General features: G+C 39.9%; 1 protein-coding gene and 1 long non-coding RNA gene across 31 annotated transcripts in view; one reads left to right on the top strand and one right to left on the bottom strand.

The window, feature by feature from the left end:
• Positions 1–26,689, bottom strand: part of PCDH15 (protocadherin related 15) — a 539,977-nt gene that overhangs the window by 138,521 nt on the left and 374,767 nt on the right. For all 30 annotated transcript variants that reach the window (XM_080598442.1, XM_080598431.1, XM_080598457.1 and 27 more), the window contains 3 exons: positions 24,159–24,238; positions 17,939–18,032; positions 1,862–1,990 (listed from right to left, as the gene is read on the bottom strand). In XM_080598442.1, the coding sequence (XP_080454568.1) occupies positions 1,862–1,990; positions 17,939–18,032; positions 24,159–24,238 (303 nt within the window). The remainder of the gene's footprint in view (positions 1–1,861; positions 1,991–17,938; positions 18,033–24,158; positions 24,239–26,689) is intronic.
• On the top strand, positions 16,628–22,340 carry LOC308197644. Its single transcript, XR_013953187.1, has 2 exons — positions 16,628–16,957; positions 19,500–22,340. It is a non-coding gene; the product is annotated as an uncharacterized lncRNA (long non-coding RNA).

Raw genomic sequence — 26,689 nt, 5'->3', positions numbered from 1 at the left:
CCATCTGTATCTGCAGCACAAAGAGAAAGCTTCTTCCATCCAGAGGCTGACAATTAGGACTGGTGATAAACATGAGAATAAATGATATAGCGAGTTTCTTTCATTCCACAAGAAGGAATAAGCTATCAAAAGGTTTCATTAAATATTTTCATTTCAACACAACTTAGAAATTATGCTAATTTATTAGAGAGAGGTTCTGTTGTAATGGCATATTTTCTTTTATAATTCCATCTAAACTAAAAACAAAGCCGATACAGTGTTTTTAAAGATTATTGCACCTTGAGGGCACCAAGAAAAACACAACATGGATTTTAAAGATATTTGGTACTGATTTAAAACATTGAGTCCATATGTTTTAGGATAAATGATAAATGACTACATAAGATGAATAATGACAAAAATAGATTTATGGAAACAGATTTAAGCACAGGGATCTTAATTTCTACACATGCAAGAATTCAAAACAGTCTTTGACAGGACTGATATTTCAGTTCAGCATAACAAAAGTAGGAAATCTCTAGTGCTCATCAGTGTTGAGGAAAGTTGCTTCTCTTTAAAATTACACGTGAGCTTGGACAACTTCACAGTAGTACCTACTTTAATGGTACCAGGTCACACAGCAAGCAGAGCATAGACATGCAGAACCTCCTCAGTATAAGTACAAGTGAGACTGTATTGAAGGAGCCTAAAACCATAACATATAACTTGAATGAAATCAAACTTCATGAGTAAGTAACAAAAGCAGAAGGAAAGGCAAACCCATCCCAAAGAAGCAATTTTTCAACATATAAATACCAGGAAACAAGTGAAGTCAAGTTCACTCAAAAAAGAATACAAAATTAACAAGCAGCATGATACTTGAGAAACACTTGTGGATACCTTACTGAATAATATAAATTTGGAAAGAAACGTGGTTATTATTGTTATATGCCTTTGCCCCTTTCAATGCTACCCGAAATGTCTTCTATCTGATGGTATTGTTAAGACAGCAGTTAAGGTATTCTTAAGACAGCTCCTGTTTTCTAATGACACAGTTGCTATTGGGAAGAAAGGCAGATGGTTGTGCCAAAATCCCTGAAAAACCTTGCTTCCAAATTCATCTTGTGCTTACAGCTCACATTAATCCAGCCTTTATGCTAACCCCTCACTGAGGGAAATATGAAACACTTGACATTCAACTACAAGTTCAAAACACCAATTCATACTTTCTTTCACCTGCCATTAGGAAAAACTGACTCTGCCAAAAAGATGATGCATGTTTCACGTGACTGAATCTGCAATGGGTAGTCCAGAAGACCTACACATGCTGTAAAAATTTACACAGCTTCAAATCACTTAAATTAACAATACCCAAAAGCATAATCTATTTTTACAACACCTAATGAATTATTACGGTCAACGCATTAACTATTTTCCTCTTTGATACTATAGAAATTTTCTACGTAGGACAATCTTCCATACATACACATAATTTATTCAGTATATTATAGAAATGTTGTAAAAAAATAATCAGTAACAGTATAAAAATGTGGCGACAATATTGTAACACTGTAAATCTGTTATAAGCAAGCTTTTACAGTGGTGTGCATCTACAAAACCAGTCTTCTGATTAGCTTTTTTTAAATGAAAAAGCCTTTTTGACCTATTAAGCATGAAGATGAACATTAATTCTGTATTTCAAAGCCCAGGAAATTACTTTAACTTTTAACATAAATATGTCTGACGATAGAGGGTTTGTGTTTAAACTTCAGACATTTTGATGCAACTTTGTGTAAGGTATAACTATCTTAGTCTCTTTCCTAATAGTCTGGACAGATTAGGTAATAAAAAAAACAATTTAACTCTGCAGTTAATAACTTACCCTTACTTGACCAACAAAAGCATTGGCTTCCTCTTCCTGTACAGACAGGTTTTTAGGTAAAAACATATCAAAAATTGGTCCATTGTCATTTACATCCGTCACCACTATATTAACAGTAGCAGTTGAAGTCTGCAGAGAAAGATAAAATTATGAATAATTACCTTTACTTTACAATTTCACAGATGACAACTGACTAGCAACTTTACTGCTGTGTATTAGATCTACCTAGTACAGAAACACAAGTAAACAGATAACCTTTTTTTTTGGCATGTTTTTGTGAAACAGGAAGCATTATTCCCTTGAAGAGTTTATTTTTTGCCTTATAAGAAAAGGAAGGAAAACAGGCTAGAGACTGACTACTGTATTAGAGATGCATAAAATACATCAGATGTGTTTTGTCTAAAGTGATATTTTAAGGGTTTCAGGATCTTTAATTCTGGGGTGGGGAACCTAAAAATACCAAAATTTGCCAGGACCTTGGAAAGAAATTAGTTATTTTACTAATCAATGTATACTACTGTGATGATTAGCTTAGACGAGTAGTCAGCCTCTTAGTTGGCACAGTCATGCTACCACAGCTCCGTGGTGAGTTCATCTGACTGTAGCTCACAGATCTCTATCATCCTTCATCCACATCAGGCTAACATGCTGTAAAGTATTAGCACATCAGCTATAATACAAAGAGAGGTGCCTAATGGAAACAGTGTAATTAACTACATTTTAAACTCATACATTTAAACAAAATGTGTCTGTGCTTCCTACTGAAATTTCCTAAGCAACTTCAAGAAATTGGAGTGTGAAACACTTTGTTGGCAGATCTTCACAGCCTGAGTTAGATCCCTTTTCAGCAGTCCTATACAGTATTTCGGTCACAAAACAACAGTATTTTAAATAAATTCAGGAGCTGCTAAAACCTTTGCTACCAGAGATGCTTTTACTCCACATATTCAGATCTAGCATAGCAGCAAGTTATCATTATGAACTGTAGTTTCAGTTTATCACCAATTTTGGCTGTAATAGTAATTAAGGTAAAAACTAACAATATCTACCTCATGCAGTTGGTTATTTTGGAATATAGCTAAGCATCAAAGTCTCTTTCTTCTCTGTTTCTCAACTTTAACTGTTTTGCATTGAGGCAAAATACCTCAGTTTGAGCTTCATGAATTTATACATTGTGGCAACAACACAACCAAGACTTTGCTTTATACTCTCTAAATACCAAAGAGTTGCAGCTAATAATACACATTTTTGTGACCTGTAACAGAGGCTGTAAAGAGAAGGAATGAACAGCCCTCGTCATCCACCAGGGAAAAGAGAAGCACTACGGCACAAAAAACACGGTAAGGAAATTGGAATTATACACCAGGAAAACCTTTCACTGCAAGAACAGAGAAACGCTGGCACAAGCAGTGCAGGGAGGCTCCGTCCCCAGGAGCAGGACACATCTGTCACGCCCAGCAGCAGTGATGGCTGATGCCGTGGAGGAGCACTGACGGGCAGGCTAACCTGGTGTTGGAACCCCGCGTTGTTAGTCTGACAGGGCTTCTTCCAGTGCTTTATTCAGTTCGCATACAAACAGAATCATTGTATTCGACAAACGCAGCCTGGTAGCCAAGTTTGTAAAGGGAGACAGATGATGGAAACACAGGCATGAAGCCTAACACTGATGTCATACTACTGCGGATTGCTAGTGATGGTTTCCCGGACTGTTATGTACTGTTCCCCCAGTGACAGTAATATTTGTAACAATGTCTATGCTGCAGCCACTGCTACTGTGAATTGCAGTGTAAAATCAAGCAGAGGAGATTAAATCAGCTTTCCTGTGCTGTACGTAGATGCCTACTGATACTGAGCTACCCTCACACCAAGTTACATCGGATGAAATGTGTATGGCATTACCGTTCAGGTAACTTCACGGTGCAGACCTAACTGCTGAGAAGTACCCTCCTTGAGGCACAAGGCTAACCAACCTGTTAAAAACCTCACAGGTTCCATAATCTTAAAGAAAACCCTTAACTGCCCTGCCCCCTTAAAAAGCAAACACAACCACAACAAAAGCCCAAACATAAGTCTAGAAACACTCCTCTCTGCATCTTTTCAATGTACGTGCAGGCAGAGGAAAACACACCTCTGAGAAAAGGAGATGTGATGTTTGTTTGAAAGAACATATCTGTTGGCTGCCCAAGGAATTGAGTTGCTATCATTTCTTCTATCCACCGGGCTGCATCAAAATATGAATAAAATACAATCTAGAAAAACTTACGCCTAATTGTTTTGGAAGTACTTTGTTCCCCTCTCCAAACTTCTATCCTAAATCTGAATATACTGTTTATTTTCAAATCCTCATATTGAGGCTTGTTCCATCTGGAACCTCATGGTTTCAGAGCAAGAGGGGCAGAACCATTTTTTCATCGTTACCTGCATTCTTTTTGCTGTGGCAGGCAAAAGGCAATACAAGAATGCCTACTGCTCCCCCATCTGAAATAAAGATGCCCTTTCATTTCGGTTTGCCACTGACAATACAAGCTGCATTCTGTTTTCCTAATCCAATAATCAGAAATGGGTGTTGAATGAACTTGCAATGAAATATATTTTGAATATGGCATAGTTTCAGATAGCTGCTTAGGAGAGAGAGCCCATTCATAAACCCAAATTGCTAAGACTGATGCTACCATTTTAACATTCTTTCCAGGAACCCTGACAGCTATAGAGCTCATGGCCATCTCTGGAGTCTATCTGTCTATCAGTCTATTCTGAAACATCTTCTGGTGCAGTACCTCCTTCATGCAGACCTACACCTTCGCTGGTCCCTACAAGTAAATGTCCATAATATATACAGAATATCATTATTTTTATAAAGGGCCAGGCTCCTAGTATTTGCCACAGAGGAAAAGCATGCAGATTAGCACTTGCGAAGGACAACTCCTGTACTCAAACCTACTCACTGTCTTAATAGTACCTGGTCATGCTTTCATTGCTGTGTTGCCAGGTCAATCTGATAACTTACTCTCTGCAGGAGTGATCCTGTAACAAGTCAAACTCCTTCACCTTCCAAATCCTCAGATTTGGCAAGCAGCCCAGTCACTGGTATTGGAGTCAGCTGTCTCTCTTCCACGGCAATACACGTGGCTGTTGTTTGCAAAAAGGCCTTTGTACTTCACTGAGGTGCTACCTGTGTGAGCAGGCTTCCTTACCAATCCTGGCTACTGGCACAGCAAAGAGCAGATCCCAAACAAACACAGGTGGCACGAATAGTAACCATGCACAATGCAGCTCTTCCGGAGAGAGCTTCTCTATAGTTTCTTGCACAGAGCCAAATGCAGAAAACAGACCCGTTCCACAATAAACATCATCTAATAACAACTTAATACTTAAATAGTAACTAACAGAGAATATTCTGAAACAGCAAAAGATGCATTCAGGCTGGCTTCTTATATCAGTTTGCATTCAGTTATTTGTTAATTGTTGCTGAAACTGCCATTCCTATATTCAGTGTATATAAGGAAAATGTACTTTGCCATTCGTGCATCATTGTCAACACAAAACACACTCCCGAACATTTGCTCTGATGATGTGGAACGTGCATCGAACATAAATCAATCTTCCTAAGCTAACTTCATTCTACAGAATAGAGGATAATAAAAACTCTTAAGATTTAATAAACTGGGAGAACTATGGCATGGAAAACATTGGCTTAATAAAGTACTTCTCCTTTTGAAAAAGATTTCTTTTCCATTGAAGAGAATTTTAATGGGCTATATCTGATAATCTGTGGTATGTTTACTCCTGACAACGCTGAATCAACCCACAGCAGCTCTCAGAACAGCTGCCAGAACACGCTTTTGCATCTGATAACTTCTGAATCAAGTGCTGAAAGCAAAATTATTGCTGCGATTTACTTACAGGTTTAACTTCTGCACATAAGTGCATGTCAATGGATGTGTGGAGGCTCACATTTATTTCAGATAAACACAGCAACACGTTATGGGGAACTCTTATGAACACCTCTCCCGAAGGACAGCGTTTTTCTAAACCCAAGTTACTCTCTGCTCTGGAAGCATGCTATTATTAATAATACGATCCTGTTGTATTACTTTATATCTTGAACAAAAAAAGGGACTTTTCTTCCCTTCGAGTATTCTTGAAACCCAGTCATAGCATTATCAGAAATGTAGAGCTTACTGAAATGCTGGTATAAATCTAGAAGGGGTCATTTGAGTAAGTGCCAACGGAGACTCGGATTTCCCCTAGGAGAAGGTAGAGAAATAGGAAGGCTAAGCTCTGCTTAACACAACCTTGATTTTAAGATCTTCTTTGACATCTTTATCAAGGACCAAGATGAGATGACGATGATCACTCTGAAGTTTGCAGGTGACACCACACTGAGGGAGTGGCAATACAGAAAACAGTCAAATTGCAAGGAGAGGATCAGACTGAATATAAGGCATACCTTTACCCCATGAGGACAAAAATGACATCTTTTCAGTGTGATAAAGGAAGTGTTTTCTATATGGTATTGCAAGAGCAAAAGCAACTGCTTTGCTCTTGTTTGTCTTCGCAATGTAGACAGGTACTGTTTGTCTTTGCAATGTAGACAGCATTCCCTAAATAAGACCACAAAGGATCTCATTTTTGATGCCTTTATATTATTTGACAGGGTTTACCTGAGAAATGCAAAACCAACTACCACCCTTCATATGCAGAAGTCAGGCTGAAGGGTTCCTTGAGTTATTCTATAAAATATAGTTATTCTGCAATGTAGAATATGGCATTTTACTGGAGAAGAGAGGAGATTCCAGGTCAGACTAAACCCCCAGTGCAAGAAAGGAGTGCAAAGATTAAAGAGTACTTGCTTAGCTTAGTTTTACAAGAAAAACGGAAAGTTTGCAGCATTTTGTAAGAAGGGAGAGAAGTAGACAGTAGAAGAGATGTGAAATTGTTCCCAATGCTTCTGTTATCCAAGGATTTAGTATTTTTCAAATTGATTACAACTCTTTTACTTATCTTAAGAATCCTACCTTACCTGCTTGCCAATGCTGCCATAGAAGACAGCACTCCACCTATTACTGAGCATCAAAGTTAAACTCAAAAAAGTAGTATCATCGCAAAACAGTAATATTTTATTGAGATATCAACTGGGAAAATTATTTTATAATATTTTATGTTCATCCTATGCTTTCAAGAGTATTTGTAGTAAAATGACCATTTCAAACATATTCACATTTTTCTGTTAGTCACAATTTAGCTAATTATCAAACGTGGATCAATTCAGTGGCAGGATCGCCAAGAGAATTATTCATAACAAGCTCCGGGTTAGCAGCAGCAATGCCTCTGTGTTCTCTTCTTTTACTTCATTAACAAGACACTTGGAACTGAGAAAGAATATGGGGAACACTCCAAGACTTTTCTTGATATTTTATCCTAATTCTGGAAACACGCCTTATCCCTCTGATGGAATAAGCCAATCTTTTACATGAAGCAGTAGTCGGTTGACTACCTTTATTTCTTTAAGATGCGTAGAGCAGCAGTTCTGCCATTACCATCAGGAACTGCAATAATCAAAGATATATATAAAAAAAAATCAACAGTTCTGTATCCACGTTAGATGGCTCCACAGTTTTGCTTATGCTCACTGCAAGCTACAGCTTCAGACTGACATGCTGTTTAGCCATTCTTACACAATTTGAAAAAATCATAGTGCCTTATTCGGAACTGCAGCGTGGAGCAGCACTGATAACATCATGATCATCTGCCCTGTGTATAATGTAAAAAGTCAACACCACCTCTGAAATCACATTGACTAAATAATTATTGCTTTAAAGTTATGTTTGTTCAGGGCTAGCCCTAACCTCTTCTCAGTCTGTCACTGGAACCAAAAATAACAAAGCAAGTACACTGCGGGTCACATCCTTCTCGACAGCAGCCAAGGTAACCACTTGGCACATCAGCCAATGCGGGAGGACACCAGGGTACTGAATACATGCTTTGGGGATAAGGAGCATGCTGCAGAGAGGATAAAAGTAAACACGCTGAGAAAGGGTTACTGTACTTCGTATGGAGCTCAGTTGCCTGCATCGTTACAGAAGCTTATCATTTCTTATCAGCATTTTCAACTGCAGGTGGCTGTGGCTGCCTGAGATCGCTCTCATTGCCACGTAAACTGTGCTTCGTTTTCTATGCAAGCAGTGTAACTTCTGCCAAGGCAGCCTAGTGCAGACAGAGATGGGGATGCTTTTGTCACAAGTCATCACATCAAAATCTTAAGGCGGTAACGATGAGCACCAGCAGCTATGAGAGCAATGTATACCTTTGAGTATCAAAGAAGCAAAATTTGTATTGAGAGAAAGACAAGTTCCAATCGGGTGCCCATTTACTTTTGCAAAGCCAGCTTTCTTGTCTTGTTAGTTGGGAAAAAGGACAGCTGTACTACACATCTCAGAGCCTCAACATGTAAGAAAAACATTAATTTCTCTTCATTCACCAGTTCTTATACTTCAAAAGTGCAGCAACATATCTGGAACCTACATCCCAGCTCCCATAACCTACATGTGGCAGACTAAACTGAAGGCAATGCTTGGAATTACCATCAGCAATGAAGATATTTACTTGCAAAGCTTGGGAAAAATTAATAGATGATGTAAATATATTTGAAAAAATCAGTTGCAGCTAGAATCTTTCAAATCGCCCTCACAACGCATTGCTCATTACACTCTTTGTAATGAAAGCAAATAGTAATCAAATTTCTTATGGAATTAGGAAAAGCTGCAGTGTTTTCCAGAGGACCTTAAACGAAACAGTAAGACAGGAGCCTCTCAAGAAACAGAGTTGTTTTGCTAAGCTCTTCAGATATGCTTAATTGCAACTTCAAGTCTTTAAACAAACTTGAGTGGTTCCCCAAAGTAATGACAGAGAGACCTAATTCACAATTGGTTTTGTAGATCGACTGAATGGGGCCTCCTCACACATGTACCAAGTTAATACAGGTAAGGACAAATTTGGCTGTTTTTAAAACTGGCCTTTTCTAAAAAAAATATTTGTCAAGTGTGGTTTGGAAAGCAGTTTTGAATTTAGTACTGGAAATTCATGCATGGCAAAAAGTAGTACAGCTTCATACCAGGCAGCTCCTATTTATTATTGAAGTGAACTGTGTTTACTTCTGTTTTGTAATAAGCCTAAGTCAAACTAAAGACCATCAGCTGATATTTATAGCTGTCTTAGGGCCAATAAAATAGTTCTTACATTGCTTAGCAAAGAATTATATATAAGTGTAACATTTACATAGCCTCCACAAATATCTTATGTCCTAAGTACACCAGGCCCCGATAAATGTTACGGATGATAAATCTGAAGGAAATTTCACTTGTGACTTAGTGTACGCTGCCATTTAAATGGAGATTGGAAATTGATGAGAGCATTCTTTGCCTTGGAGAGGAAACATTCTCAGCTCTGATGTCAAGCAAGTTTATTAATTTAGACAAACTCTAAGACAAATGCTATCATCTCTAGATATAAGTAGTTTGCAAATAATAAGATCTGAGGCAAAGCCCAGGGCCTTATTTGATCAAAAAAAGAAACTGTAAATAATGATTCTGATTTACATATCAGGACTTATCTATATTAAATTCAAGAGAACTGCACTTAAATTATGATATTCAAAATAATAGCCATTCCCTACATGGCAGGAGAAACAGCTGCTCAGATCTTAAGTTACTGGGAGCAATAAGAACCAGAATAAAATATAGAAGAAATGTTTAATAACAGGCAAATTGCTATGGCATCCACGTTCAGTGCTCCACGAGTGTGGCAGCCTGAAGAATGACACTGCTAATAGGACTCCAATAATTATTGGTAATGAAGGATGACAATGGAGTGCCAACGACGAAAAATTGATGGGTAAATAGGACAGGCCAACAACTGACAATGGAGTCAGAGCTCCAGACCTCTGTGCCTTACTGTGGAACAGGAAGAGCACTGACCTGCTGTCCAAGCAGCTGAAAAGCATCTCGATATCACAGCAATGAAATACTTCTGTGCCTATGAGATGAAACAGCAGTGGCTGGTAGCTTATATCACAAGCTATATATGCACAGGGTAAATGACCCAAATTTAGAGCCTACTGTGTGCTGCATCCACAGCACCCGAGATAGATAGAGGTTAATGTACAGATTAGGCTACATTTGTTGTGCAGGCTGGCAGGGACAAAGCTGTGGAAAACCTGGACTACACCTTAACTAAAAGTGCAGGATTCAGCATCTTGATCACAAAAGCGTAAAGCTACAGTACCTCTATCAATACCTTTAGATCATAAAACCAAACCTGACAACTTCTAAACAGGGGAGAAACGTGAGGTGTTGTAGCCTTCAGCTGCAATTCTCCCAGCTTCCTTGCACAAGTTATTTATTTACTTAAAAGCAGACTTCACTGTTGCTGAAACTTGGTGCAGAACTGTTTCTCACCTTAAAATAATGAAAGTCATATTTGAAGACAGAATTACAATCAGCACAAAATCTTTGATGGAAAACTGTCAATCTACTTCATGAGGGTTATTTATATCACCCCTTCCCTGTCAACATTTGAAATGAAAACCTTTATAGGGAATATAATCCACACAATGCAAGGAGAGAAGCTGTACAAACACTGGAAGTTTGGGAGTCTCCTAAAGCTTGCTCAAAGACAGCTGTTACATCATAAAAACATGCTGATGGTCAGGGAGAAACCTTTTCTCCTAGAAGAGGAAATCTGGCCAGGCAAAGTCTTCATTTGTAAACTGAAAATTACAGATCAGAAAAAAAAAATAAGGCTGCCTGATATGAAGCACATAACTTGTCAGGAAAATAGTAACAGGCAGTGTTTTTTTTAGTTACAATATATATTGTTAATATTAAAGCCATTTGAAGGGGAGTTCTTTAGGGGAGGAGATACAGAATTATCTGTTTATTGTTCCTTTTCATGTATTTAAGAAGTATTAATTCCCACTGCTCCAAAAGATCAAAATAAATGTGCTACATCAAGGTAATACTAAAGTTCCACAATACAAATGGATTCCATTGATTTTTTTATTGTTTTGCAATCATGCTTTACTGATTACAGAAATGTCAGTTTAGTAGAAACCTTTTAAAATACTTGCATATACAAGCCTTTGTGTATATAAAATCTCTTCAATGAGTATTTACTGTAAGAGCTGTGCATCCTTTTTTCTTAATAGATAATGGAACTGATATGAAGCAGATACAGCTAATACAGCAGTAACAGAAAATTTACTGTAATTAACTCTCAGTATGCTATTCAAGTAGTAACACTCTACCTAAATTACCTTCATCTAGTGCTACCTGTTGGTTCCAAGCAATGTAATTATTTCAAGCGTCAGGGGAGATGGATGCTCTAAATTATTAGTGATCTTCTCAGATGACTGAAATACCCAAGTATAACCTCCATGATGAAACACACACTGCACTGAAATAAGGCTACTTATGTTTCACTCTGTGACTGAAAGCCCACTTGAAATGTCTGCTCTGATCCAGAAGGAGAAGCAGCGAGGAGGAACATCGCTTGGTGTCTGCACCATCCACACCAACGCGCCGCGGGGTCCTGGCAGAGCACAGCTCTGCCTACGATCTAGGGCACAACAGCTTTTATTCCATTTTCAGTTACAGCCTGTGGCAATGATTTAGCTACATCACGATCTGAACAAACACTAGTTTTCAACGGCTGGTCCTCCTGAGGGCATTGCTGTGGCCAAGAGACTTACTGTGACCATGAACGTCTGACCATGAACACCACCACCCTCGTGCATGCTGCAGCCAGCAGTATGTTTGCCAAGTAGCTCAAATCTAAGTCCCGCTGATTTAAGCTCCTGTACTGACTACAGCTCAAACACACATATATCTTAGCTGGTGCTTTTGTCTCCTCACAAAACATGGCCCCAAAACAGTTTTGTCAACAGCGCTAAAATGATTCCAAATTTTTTGTGAACCATTCACTGCAGAGGAAATGGGCACAGGCTGAGAGTAACAGGCAAAACCTTGGCTTTCAGAGAAACACCCCCAGAGCACGGCCGCCTCTCCTCTTCGCCACCCAGCGCAGCAATGCCTGTTACCTGAATAGCACCACCCGGACAGAGAAGCTTCTGCTAGGCTTCCAAAATGCTTCAGTGACCTGGGGGTTAAGACACACTCTGGGAAAAGAGGGTAAGTGAGGATGCGTCTTCTCTGGCCTACTGGAGAATCTCAACCCTGACCAGTATTTCCTGGGTATCACAGAGCAAGTGTGACACTGGACAGACGTTGATTTGTTGCTAAAAAGGAAGGCTAGGGGTGCCTGGGAGGCTGGGAACACCCTCTGGATGGCTGACAGTTTTTAATACCTGATTACCAGCTCCTAACTGGCTTTGTGAACTAGCCACTGAGCTGTCCTGTTTTGCCAGCATTTGGGCAGTTAAAATCAAGCAAGAAGGGGTTTCTGAAGTGCTGGGTAAATATTTTCATGACTGGACATTTGTATTTGGGGGTTTGAGTTCTGCTTAAATCTCACAATGGACAGTTAAACAATACAGCAGAGCTTCCTGTATTATATATAAATGATCTAACATATACACACTTGTGCAAGCCAAAAATAAATAGCACAGAAGACTTTCTTTCTCCAAACACAAGTCATTCATACGTTTTATTTCTAGCTTCTCCCTCTGAAATGTGAAGACATGAATTCTTGCCTTGAAACCCATCCAAACACACCACAGTTTGTGAAAATGATTTTAGCTTGACATTTTTTTCATTCACCTGTCATTCTTCTACCCTTCAACAACTATGCCTCATTGCTAAGGAAAATAAAAATATTTTCCTGACTACTCAACTAATGCATACTTAATTGTTTGTTGCACTGTATTGTTAACAGCGACAGGTAGTGGGTTGTGTTATTCCAAGGTCAGAGAAAAACCACAATTAACGTTAATGCTCTAGGTCGTAAGTCAGAGCAACAATAACTTAGGAAGCATAGTCGAGCATTTTAAACACTCGAGAGCATTATAAGGCATGCGAAAGTGATGCAATGGTGTCAGCCAGGCCACGTACGGCTAAATGGAAAGTCATATTGCTTTGTGAAGGCATAAGTAGGTCTGCATTAATTCTGATGGAATAAGCAGTCCCCAAAAGTCCAAAGGTGTTAACATGATTGTCAGAACACAACATTAAGCAGCTAAATAAACCTTGAGGCTCAGAATACAGAAACCTCACTACTCAGTGTCGTAAAAACATTGTTATAAGTCTCTTAGACCCTTTATTAATGAGACAGAAAAAGAAGTGAGGGGAGAAAAAAATCACCAAAAAGTTAAGGTGTGTAGAGCACAGAATTTTCATGTGAATAACTGCATTTAACAGACTTCACAATGACGATGGGAAGAGCTCGCTTGGCACAGAGAACATGGGGTACAAAAAGGAGGGCTGATACCATACTGCATACTAGTTCAATACCATATGCGGTTTACACTGCAGACATGAGCTGGCAGGGCACACAGGGCTGGCCTGGCTTGGTTGAAGCTGCAGGAGGAAGAGTTTGAGCCCTGCAAGATCAGGAATCCAATAATCTGCGGGGTTAAAAAGCCAGAAAGCCAGAGGCTGGTACCACTGTGGTGAGAGGAATGGCTGCATGCTGTGACATGGAAAGGCACCTGGAGAAAATGCTGGTCCTCGAGAGAGTGGTGCTGGGGCTGCTGTACCTCAAGGACAATTGTGATCCTTGGTGGAAAGTCTCCTGCTGCCCCCACGTGCTGCCCTCCAAACTATCAGAGACACCAGAAGCAGGAAAAAAAAAAAGATCCATCTCCAAGGAGACACCATGGTTTTCTGATATAAACTAGTTAAAAAGAAAAGGTCCTCCATGACATTTCACTGACATTGAAATCCACGGCCTTAGCAAGAACAGTTTGCCATGATAACAGCTAGGAAATTTAAATGAATCCCTGACCCGGGAGGAACCTTTCTAGCAGTAGAGTACATCCAAAAGAGCTGGAAATCAAAAAACCGTGCAAAGACGCAAGGAAACCTTGCAATTTAGCCAAAAACGCTATTGCCTTGCATAGAAAAAACATGCAGATTTAATTGGCTGAGTTGTCCTGTTTCATCTATTTGTTAAACAAGGTGAGGGATTTTTACATCCTCATTTGTGATAATGACCTGGCAAAAAGCAAACCCAGCCAACTCCTTACCCTTCTGTTTTGTGTAGTGTCACTAGAATATTCGTATGCAGGAGAATTTACGTCAGCTTGCCAAGTGAGCCATACTGCAGGACAATTTTTAGAACAGATGTGCACCACCACCAGCAGAAAGAGTATCATAACAAGAGGAAACGGGTACAGCTAGGTGAGAGAAAGTCTTGAAGACCCCAAACCAAGCAGCAGAAAAGGGAACACACACAAGCTAGACAGTGTGACCACGTTACACTGTGAGAACAATTAACAGACACGTGCCGATATAAAACTAGTTAAAAAAACATATGAGGAAGGAAATCAGATAAAGAGATCTTTTTCAGTGTTATTATTGTAACAACAACATAACTATCCATCAAGAATATTCAGTACCAAAGAGCCAAGTGAGCTGCTGGTGTTTTGCTCATCCTTCTGCTTGTCAGGTGATTGTTGTACTAGTTCAGAACTTCTACACTTACTGAGAAATGATGAGCTTTATCCTTGTGCTGAGAAACCATTAATACCTTTCTCTGGGTTCTAATTATTTGATTTCCTTGTGGGACTTCTCTTGGTATTTTCTCTAAAAAAGAAAAAAAGCACTAAAAAAAAATATTGAAATTTTCATAGTTACAACTGCTTTTCAGAATGCTACTGTTCATATTCCCACACCCATAGGAGCTCTAGCCCTGCCTTCACTGGACTAGATGATGCATGAAGAATAAAAGGAGAGTTCGTTCCTTGAACGCCATGGCCACTACTTGCTTCAGCCTCACCAGGCTTAAGTAGCAATGACTTTGCTGCAACACATAGCTGACCCCGCATCAGCACAGTTCAGATAGAACAGTAATGAAGCCTTCCAGTTCCTTTTACAGAATCTTGTAACAGTTTGGGTTGGAAGGGACCTCAAAGACCATCTGGTTCCTGCCCCCAGCCATGGGCAGGGACACCACCCACTAGATCAGGTTTCCCAGGGCCTCATCCAGCCTGGTCCTGAACACTTCCAGGGATGGGGCCTCCACAGCTTCTCTGGGCAGCCTGTTCAGTGCCTCATCTCCCTGAGTGAAGAATTTCCTCCTGACCTCTAATCTAAATTTCCCCTCTATCAGCTTAAAACCATTCCCCCTTGTCCTGTCATTATCTGCCCAAGCAAAAAGTTGCTCTCCATCTTTTTTATGAGCCTAATCTTTTTTTTATATATTTCTGGTGGTTTTTACATGGTTGAGCCTCAAAAGCCGTATCTCGCCTTACATACACCTATTTTATGTTAAGCAGCAAGCCATGATTAACTGCAGTTCTGTTAAAAATACCAACTGTTCTTCTCTGAGTGTTAAGACAGGTCAGATGTCCAGTTAAGTTCCAAGACAGAGGTAATTAATCTCTAGATGAAAGGAGAAGGAAAATATTTTCAGTAGCCTTTCTATGCCCTAGATAGTATTTCAGCAGTGTAGCACAGTGCAAAACCAAAAGCAAATCTTTTATTTAAATACTCAGATTTCACAACTGGAAGTTTGAGTTGAAAGCAAGTGATCTCACAGCTATGAAGAATGGAGAATAGTTCAGAAGTAATAAAAATACAAATATTAAGATAAATTACTGAAGAGAGCTGTAGCCAGATTTTTAATGGTAAAAAAGGGCAGGTTCTGTTACAGTAATTCCATAGTGCCATGGAAGTGTGTAAAGGATCTAAAACTTTACAAATACTTAGAGGAAAAAAATCTGAATAAATATTGAGCAAGAAGGCAAGTGCCTTCTTCTTGCTGAAGAAGCTAAAATGGGGAGAAAAAGCATACCACAGACATCATACACAATATTTTCCTTCTGCAGCACTAAAGACTGGGTGAGTAAGGGTCCAAAACACAAAGCTTTCATGATATGTCCTTAAACTGCCGTTCTTAAAGCTGAACACTGGCTTCTGAAGTAGCCCAGATAATGTGGATATATTATTTTACATCTGGCCTTACAAAGAGTAATTTTAAGGTCAGATAATTAGAAACTTCTCCTCCATTTATGCTATCATTCCATGGCATGGAGTCCAGAGCAGAATGGGTGCACTCCCATTTATCTTGCACACCGTAACTACAGTACATTCCCTCTGTTGGGACTGCTGCAGGCTTTTAGAAAATGCGATTCCATTGCCTCTGCTTGATAAAGAAATACTTTAAAAAATCCCTGTTTGTTTGTTTTTAATATGGAAACTGAAAATCACAATTTTATTGTGCTAGACAACTGTGAGCAACTGTGTATTCATTTGACTATGGCAGGTCACTAAGTGCATGATCAGTGCAAAAACAGAAGACAGTAGGTGAACTTCAAAATAAAGAAGTTCTGTGGTATTTTTGTTTGTTTTAAAGAGAATTAACAGCCATTTTTCCAGATTTTCCAGAAAGCTTAAAAAATCTGAAGCTGGTGTAGTGGGTTTACATGGCAAGGTTTTGGTAGCAGGGGGCCATAGGGATGGCTTCTGTGAGAAGGATCTAGAAGCTGCCCCATGTTTGGTAAGGGCCCCACTGCTGACCAGATCCGAGCCAATAAGTGATGTTGTTTTGCGCCTCTGTGAGAGCATATTTAAGACAGGGAAAAAAAAAGCTGCGCCACACAGCAGCTGGGAGAGTGAGAGGAGTGGGGAACAGCCTTGCAGGCTCCAAGGTCGGAGAAGAAGGAGGGGGAGAGGTGCTCCAGGCGCCGGAGCAGAAGTCCCCTGCGGCCTGTGGTGAGGGACCATGGTGAAGCAGGCTGTCCCCCTGCAGCCCATGGAGGAGACCACGGTGGAGCAGGGTTCCACCCTGCAGCCCGTGGAGGAGACCACGGTGGAGCAGGTGGACCTGCACCGACGGAGGCTGCGGCCTGTGGAAGACCCCTGCCGGAGCAGATTCCGGGCCGGAGCTGTAGCCCGTGGAGAGGAGACCAGGCAGGAGCAGGTGAGCTGGCAGGAGCTGCTGCCCGTGGGGGATCCAGGTTGGAGCAGTTTGCTCCTGAGGGATGGACCCCGTGGTACGGACCCATATCTGGAGCAGTTCTTGAAGAGCTGCTGCCTGTGGGCAGCCCATGCCGGATCAGTTCAGCAAGGACTGCATCCCGTGGGAGGGACCCCACAGCACAGGGGACGAGAGTGACCGAGAAGGAGCAGCAGAGAAGCAGCGCTACAGACTGACCATAACCCCCATTCCCCTGTTCTCCTGCGCTGCTTGGGGGGAGGAGGTGGAAGAGGGTGGATGGGGGGGAAGGTGCTTTTGGTTTCTTTCCTTTGTTTCTCGTTTCTCTAGCTTGTTAGTAATAAGCAATAAATCTTACTATCTCCCTATGCTGAGTCTGTTTTGCCCGTCACGATAATTAGTGTGCGATCTCCTCGTCCGTATCTCAACTCTTGAGCCCTTTTCATCATATTTTCTCCCTGTTCCTCTTTGAGGAAGGGGAGTGAGAGAGCGGTTGTGGTGGAGCTCAGCCGCCCACCCGAGTAAAACCACCACAGCTGGGCAGTGCTTTCATTTGTAAATTCTGAAAAAACAGTCAATGCAGGTAAAGTACAAATCTACAGGATAGCTGCCCACATAACTCATCTTCAAAAAGGGTAGGAAGGAAGACTGGATATTTAATAGCAAGTAGAAGAAACAGTAAGGGGATGCACATATCTGAATAATGCTAAACTTTGACTGCATTGGTTCTTGTTACAGATTAACAAAAATGCAGAAGTAGCAGCCAAATCATTTTCTTTCAGGACCAAGGAACATAGCAATACACAGCAGTTTGCTACACAAACCCTCTTAGATAAAGGAAAATTGTTGCAGATTAGATATATATTTGCTCAAGATCCATATAAAAGATATACAATTGGACCATTTCAAAGTACCCAGCTACATGTCATAACAGCCTATTTTCTTAAACTTTCAGAGGAAACTCACCCCATCTGGTCTGCCATCCGAGGCTGTAACAATCAGAATATAGCGATCAGTGCTTTCTCTGTCCAAGGGCTTTCCTAAGGCTAGCAGTCCAGAACTAGTGATAAAACAAAAACACAAAATGTTATCACAACAACAGGTTTAAAATTTCCAAGAGCACTTTTGTTCCACTACTTTGCATTACACGAATATTTCCCTTCGAGCAAGTTAATAAGCTTTTAGGCTTTGTTATTACTGAAAGCATGTTTTCTATAGGTACGAACTAATAAAAATGATAAGCCAGTTTCTAATACTTTCCACTTCAGTACACGTATAATTCGGGATTAAAATAACAACTTAGTGCTATACAGGATTATACAAAAGACAGTCCTACACAGGACACTCATTTGTTAGAAAGCTGCTGTGCTATAATAAATGAGAAGAGAGAATCACAAGCAGTCTATTAATCACAGAGGAGTCCTGATAGCCCTGATAGGATTACAGCACTAAACTTTGGGAATATGACGTGGATGGTCTTCAGTACGAACCTCCTTAGAGTTTTACAGGGAAATACTCCTTACTTGCACGTTGCATTACTGCAGTGAAAGTGCTACAGTGAGCTAGTGGCCTTTCAGTACAAGCACAGATACACCATGTTGCATAATAAAAATAATAATAAAAAATTAACATAGACATTAATGTTGTAGAGACCAACATGTAACAAATGTAACCAACAAATAACCATGATATTGTGACAATTGATGTTCATATAAGAAGAGAAAGTGAATGAAAAGCTATTTGGAAGCCATGTGTACAAAGAATAAAATAAACAGAATGAATTAAAGTACTGTTTTGTTAGTGTTGCAAATTCAGACAAATAAAACAACTTGGATTTCATCTCTAGGATTATCTGATTTCCTCATGCAGGAGTCTGAAAGCCGCCTGGAGGTGTGCTGTAGCAAGATATGAACAAGACTGTTGTGTTGTGGACACATAATGATGCTAGGGAACATTAGAAACGTATTGCTGAGTAGATAGGCCTGCAAGCTAACCTCAGCTCAACTTAACTGGCACAACTGATCCTTCTGTGACCAGTGCACAATGCTTGTCATTGCCTAGTTTTGGGCCTCACCAGAACATTGCCAATTAGGTGAACGTACATCTCTGTTGCTACCCAATTCAGTCTGTTTGACAAATATGTACCAACACACAGGGATCCAGGATGGTATTTGTCCTTGTGTTACAGGGATAAGTAGCTTCTCCCATGGAACTCCAGCAAACGTGTCGTGGGCAGCACGACACATTTGCAGAACAGTGTAACACGTGGTTTTGCTGTGCCAAACCACAGGGGCTGGGATGTTGGTATGCAGTGACTTTCCTCATTATTAATGTGTGTACCAGACACAAGCATTTGTTGGCCCTAAGTGCAAGTTTTACTGGTTGAGTTTGGTTAATGTTCATAACCTAACAACCTAAGCAGATACTTACTCAAAAAAAAAAGTTTTATTAAACCAACAAAATAAAGCCAAACCCAAACCAAACAGAAAAGATGAAGATAACCTATGTTGTTTTTTTCCCATTTTAGATCATAAATTTCTGCAAAGTTTCTGCTGTGACTTCTTACTCTCAGAGAAGACTTCAAACTGGTTCCACACCAACTTTTTCCAACATTGTTTTCAGCAAAGACATATACCAGCACTTACAGACAAGCTGTTATTGCAAGCTTTTTTTTTTTTTTCTTCAAATAAATACTGCAGGAACAGGTGAAACAGTCAGTGGGTGAAGGGATGCAAGACACGGACTCCTTATGGCTCTTGAACAGGAGACCTTTATTGCCATTTTTCACCACTACATATACTTTCCCTGTAGCCCCATGTGCTGTCCACGCGCCCGAATCTGTCATACAATTGGTTAGAGATCCTCAGACGTGCCTTGAGCCAGCCAGCAATTGGCCACTGCCCAAAGCTCATCTTTAACACTGTGGCCAATTTACTTTATCTCGACCTTGCTCAAGTTTTTGGTTCTACCGCTGTTATTTCTCTGTTATCTATCCTCTTCATCTCTAACTCAGGGATGTGTGAAACAGCACAAAGCTCCCTGTGAATTCCTTTCCCACAAGTGGGAGCAGAACCATTCCCCAGGGTCAACAGGTTGGCAGGTAAAACACTATCCAAGCCCAGGAATCAAACAAAAGAAAATTCAGGGGATGCTACACTGGATCCCACTCTGGATCCCACTCATTGCTATACAATTAAAATATTATGTAGCTTCCTCAAAAAAAAAAAAAATCCAACTTAATTGTACCTAAATTACTTTCTGGAGGTTGGCAGAAGCCAACAGGAAACATGAATATTGTGTGTAATCTTGTAACCTAGTACATGTGAAGCTGCCACTGCCTGTCCCAAGCCAAGCACATTGTGCCAAGCAGCAGCAGAGGCCTCTGGACCTGTCATGCTTCTTTGCATGCCCTTGCCTTGGCCTGCCTGAGGTTGGTTTTTGCTTTAAACAGCAATTACCTAACAAACAGGGAATTGCTACCGATGTCGTTAGCTTTTGCTTCATTTTCTACAGCTGTGTGGTGAAACGCCTATTTTGTGGAGATGAAACTACCTAGGGAGTGGTACAGGCACGGCCTCTGGAGCGGTACAAGCGCAGGCGCCAGACAACATGAGCAGCCCTGGGCTACAAACAGCTCACCTGTGGCCAACTACCGATGAACAACCTCAGGAGCTGCACAAAATCAGTGAAGGGTCACAATTGGAAAAAGAAAAAAAAAAAAAAAAAGGACAAAGAGAACAATAAACAAATATCCAAATACGTAAAACACGCTTCATATGCTAAGTTCAGATGTAAGCCAGACTTCCTAACAGATGGGAGGAAAAAAAGAAGTGCAGTATAGAGCATGTTAACAAACATAAAAATTACCCCAAAATGAGTCCTAGAGAAAGGAGGAAGAAACCACCAGGATCATCCATCCTCTTCCCTCCCAGGGCAGGCCTTCAGATGCTGAACACTCAGCACAGGCCTTGCTCCAGAAGGAAACTATTGCCCTGAGGACCCAGAGGGGCAGTGGCAGGGTATGTGTAACACCAGAGAAACAGACAGATTCTAGAAAAAGTCTGCATATGCATTTATGTATGTTTTTATATATAATTATAGGAGTATATGTATTTATGTAGCTATAAATCATCAAACACATATAATGTACATTATACATGTGTACTATATATCTGACTATATATGGTTAAAATTACATTTAATATATTTCATATTTATATATGTACATATTTATACATATGTATATATGCAATCTTAGCTGCTTGCCTTAGCATCATAATAATTGGGCTACTAGTAATTGCCTGATTAGACTATGAAGACCTTAATTAGAGTAACAGTAAATTCTTGGCTTTGCATTCACAGAGTGCTCCTCCTACCCATAAGGTAATGAGTGTAACAAACTGATGGGATTTCCAGCAATCTATCCTGTAATTTCTCTGTGACAAATTAATAACACCACATATCTCATCTTGTTTCCACAGTCTCATGTACTGTTTTCTGCTAGGGAATATTCAGCTGGGCTTAATTCATTATTGTTATATCACTAAATACCATTTAAGTTTTAACCTAAAATTTTCATCATTTATAAATAGCAGAAGTTGAAGTAGTAGTGATGTTACTAAGGGAATTGTTAACTTCCTTCGTGGGCCATAGGAACATTGAATGTATTATTCATGCTACACCTATCTCTGTGTTTTAACAATCCTCTTATTTCCAGGTGTTACGCAAATCCATTAGCTATCATAATAAATCTATCACATTTCAGCATTTCATCAAAAACACTGTCATAAAATATGAACAGAAGAAATTTTTAGGAAAGTAACAGTGAATAAAACATGAATCACTAATATGGTAAAATAATAATCTACAAAAAATCAAAGGTGAACCAAGAATAAAATATTGACAGCAAATACTACTTTACTAACACACCTATAACTAAGGTCAGTTTATATAATTCATACAAACTCCTGTGTGGTAATCAAAGATTTGGATGACTTGCATTCATTTAATATCCCAGCTTTATATTACCATTTCCTCTGGTATGGAACATAAGGCACCGAATTACAACAGATTGTACTAAGGTTGCACTACCAAAGAAAAAAAGAACTAAGCCATCTCACATTCCTCCAACTGAGTTCTAGATAAAAGAGATCTAGTAAATAGATGCAAACCTGTCAATATTCACTAGCCATGCTGCCAGTTAGGGAACTATACAGCAATTAACTGAAATGTTAATGACACAAAAAAATAAGCCAGATGAGAAAAAAGAAGAGGAGATAGGTATGTTCGTGGTCTCTGCTTTGGCCTTGAAGTATCTAAAAATGCATCAAATTTTGTGTAAAATAAATTCCTGCAGGAATCACAGTAACTATGCTTTGTTTAACGGTAATCCTACTTTAATATCCCATCCAGACATTTCAGCGTCTAGAAAAAAAACATGTGAATGACTGAAGAAAGCTTTGAACAAACATTTTGCAGGAAAAGACATGCAAGGATAACAGAAAGGAGAAAACACTTCAAAGAGCTCTCTCTTTTTTTAATCAAGAAGCAACAGATTAAAAAGATGAACAAACTGCTGACTGAGTTCGTGCTGAAACCCTTAATGTGCTCTGATGCTCAGACACGTATGGGGGGTGTATGAGGCTGGAGGCTTGAGGGTGTCAGGGCTCAGGGGCTGACATATGCAACACTGCCCATGGACACACAGAAGTGTGCCGTGTCTGTAGCCTTCAGAGAGTGCATCGGCGTCTTCTTGCTGCTCTCAGACTGAACTTACAGCTGTGAATTCACATGCCACCTTCATCATCTTGGCTTCTGGCTATCTCCACACTGCTTACACCCAAAGCTAGACAACACAGGAGCTGCCTAGAGCCCGATATCTAGAGTACCCTCAAAGTAACGGCCTTGGCAGGCCACCCAAAGATGGCCAGAACTTGTGTTTTTAGGTCACACTGCTACAGAGAACTATCAGCATTCTGATGGTGCAAAGCAAACAGCGCTGTGGTAAGCACAAACTATACAAAACAGCTCACTGAGCAACCACCTCTTGGAGCATCTCTCATGCAGCCAGGTGCACTCCTCTTCAATCAACTTCTGAAGGTCACAGCATATGACCAATCAAGTTTCTCTGTGTTAAGCAGAGGATGACCAGGGCATTGCTAGTGCAGAAACACAGCTAGTGCTACAGAGCCCCGCCGTGCCGGAGCACTCCCTCTGTGTAGATGAACAAGGTACACCTTCCCTGGCCTGCACTGAAAACTCCAGCCCTAAGCAATAAATAAAACCAGCAGCCCAACATCATTTCCTGCTCTTACCACCTTGGTGAAACAGCCTTCTCTCAAAGATGTTCATTTTCTTGTCTGACAAGTCTTTATTATTACAGGGCCTATCAATATCCGTGGCTAACGGCATCAGCATCTCTTGGTGTCTTCAAGGCTTTTTTCACATTGTTTCACAAGTGATTTGATTCTCCACATATGGGAGATGCAGCAGTATCTTAAGCAGTAACTTAGAGCTTATTCAGAATATACGAACCTGAACAATCTCTCCCTCACACCAAATTAGGACAGTTTTTGCAATTATACCATAAGCAAGCAAGTCCCGGGTTAGTTTTGCCCCATCATCTACCACGGGACATCACCAGCCTCCCTTCTTCCTGCAACTAAAAAAGATACTCTGGAGTGTAAATAGCAGCTGCTCGGGTAAAATAAAGGAGGAGGTAGGACACAGACAGACCTACATGGTGCTTTTAGTTCACTAACATACCCTCTCTTCCTAACTCTAAGTTGGTATTCGATTTAAGGAAAAGAGGTTTTAAAACAATGATAAAAAGACTTTCCGCTACAGACTAAAATGCTTGAAGGCAGGAATCAAAAGCAAAAATTGTCCCCATCATTAGTCAAGAGCTGCCAAGTAGAAAGGTTTTTAATTAATCCCTGGTCACTCTTTTAAATAGAATATTTCCACCTCTGTGGGCTTTACCTACTAAAGTATTTAAAATAAATAAATAGTCCCCTGTGAAAAATTATAGAGTGCAGTAGCATTCCCAGAGCTCTCATTAATGTCAGAGAGCTAATCTAAGGAAAAGCTGAATACGTCTGATTACAAGTCTTTTCTTTTGCTCTCAGCCCACATACTCATGTGATTGAAAAGTTACAAGTCTATTTTCTAAGGGTTTTCTACTTACCTTTGAGAGAGATTAAAAACTTGTTGAGGATCTCCATTCTGAATGAGGTATCTTATAGGGTCACCCTCTCTATCAAAAGCCTTTAAGAAAAAAAAAAAAGAGGATAAAAAGAAGTTAGAAAGTTTTTATTCTTCCTTTCAATCTCTAACCTGCAAAATTAACCCGTGAGCTTCCATTAAAGTTATCTACAGGAAAGAAGCTAATCTCTCTCTTTCTAAGGCAACATGGATAATTACAGATGAGCTACTTAAGATAAATCTGTAGCACATCAAATTCTTATCCTACAGAGAAATGACAGTATCCTAAATACAGACTTTCATATCACTACTACACATGAACACACAGCAATGCATTATAAAAATGAGGCTTTATTCAGTTACTTTTTATTTTTGTGACAAAACAGGCTGATGAGACTGATCTTGTCATTTATTTTGTTCTCATTTCTTATCCGGTTTCTTCTTTCTGTTAACTTATCAGAATCCAATCCCAAGCCTTTTCACTGATGCTCCACTAAGCAGGGTAGTCCTATCAGTATTCACCCTCCACCATAATTTGCTTTTGGACGGATGGAAATTAGGATGAGAATTTAGAAAAGAGCTATTAACAGCATCAAAGCTGTTATATTCCATCTACTAGATGGCAAAATAGCTTTGCAGAAGTTGAGTAAACTACTTCTGAAGATAAGCTTCAGCTAATCTATTTCCAAAAATGGCCATAAATATGCCATGTAATGGTTATAATTTTTGTCATGTTTACGTACACCTTTTTCCCTAAAAGACTATCAGGTGATTGTCAGAGAAAACACTGTTTACTGAACTGTCTCACAGTTACAAACATTCAGCATTCAAAATCCAAAGTGATTAAGCATGTTATTGCAGAAAAAAAAAATACATAAAAGTACTGCTATGAGAACTGCAAGAAGGTCAAACAAGTTCAAAGAAGGGCAGATAGGAGACAAGTCAAAATGAAAAAGAAGGTAAGGAGAGGAAGCATTTTTGTGTTTTCTATCTCTCAACAACCATCCTCCTTCTTATCTAATTTTCTGTAGGCATTTGTTGTAGACCACAGTCAAGGACTCTGTATCTTTGGGCTAACCATCTGAAAATTAAAATCAGTCCTCACCCAACCTCCCACCACAACATGAAGAAAGAAGCATGGACTGCCAGTGCACAGGCAGGACAGTGAATCTAGTAAAATACCAACTTGTGTCATCCAAATAGAAGCATACAGAAACCACTGGCTAAATTAGATGAAATGTAAAGAAAACACAACTATATGGGGACAGCGTCAGAAACAGTTGATGAAAAACTGTAACAGGAAGAGAAAAGAACGCAAAGGATAGTAAGAAACATTTAAGTTAGAGGAAATCTGAGGAGCAGGGAACCCTGCCACAGAATAAAAGCAGGTCAAAGCACTAACACTCTGCATTTCAGCTGCAATCAAGCAGGTAACAAAACTGTGGCAACAAAGGGGTAAAACCTCAAATTAGAATAGGGGAAGAACAAGGCAGAGAGTATGTAGATGAATAGAGCTTCTTTAAATCATCTGCTGAAATTACAGGCTGATGAAATTCATCCTAGTGTATAAAAACATAGGCTGAAGTAATCTCAAAGCCATTAACTGCCTTTTTTTTTTTTTTTATTTGAAAACTCGCAGAGGACACACATGCTGAAGGACAAACACAAAGTACATCTTTCACAGAGGAAAGAGCCAGGAAATCACATGCTAGACAGGTAGAACTCAATTCCCATAAAACCACAAATAATCAAATTATTTGCAGGTACCTGAGATGACAATATGGAGATGGATAACAGCAAAGCTAATTTCTCAAGAACAAAATATGTCAAAGCAATCTAACTTTCTTCTACAGCCAGACAACAGGTCTTGTAAACAGGGTAAAAGCTGTGGATGTAATAATGCATCTGAGCCATAGTGAGGCATTTCACACTGCTTTATGCGATGTTTTCACCATCAAGTTCAGTAAACATGGTTTCTACATGGAAGATGGGATTAAGCTGGAATTAACCTGATCATAAAACTAAGGTCAGATGGCACCAGGTAGCATTTAGTATGTATGGAGCTCTGTAAAGGCATGCCCACTTGTTCCAATACCGATCAATCTTTCCATTAACAACATCAGCGACAGAACAGAGAACTAGCTTATAAAATCCACGGATGACACCGAGTGACAGGAGGTGCCAGCATGTTAGAGGGTGTGAGCAGAATTCAGGTGACCTTACACTGAAGAGATGAAGGACAGGATTTTACTCAGGAAAGACAAGGGAAAAACTGTTAGCCAACAGTATGAAACTGCACAAATAGCAGATGCAAAAAACCCAACGAGGCAGCACCTCTGAGGACAACAGCAGAACCTGAATCACTGAAACCATGCTGCTGCTTCTGTCTTTAGCGATCCTTTCTGTACATTCCTAAAGCTGTATGCTCCTGATCTTACTTCCAGGGGATCCTGCCCGCACTTCACACATAAGGGTCTCTCAGAGGGTTGTTCATGGTCTATGCTCATTCCTAGG

This window comes from Anser brachyrhynchus (assembly GCF_964034855.1).
Source record: "Anser brachyrhynchus genome assembly, chromosome: 6".
Taxonomy (NCBI): domain Eukaryota; kingdom Metazoa; phylum Chordata; class Aves; order Anseriformes; family Anatidae; genus Anser; species Anser brachyrhynchus.
The sequence above is the reverse complement of the archived record's forward strand: the minus strand, read 5'-3'. Positions and strand labels throughout refer to the sequence as shown.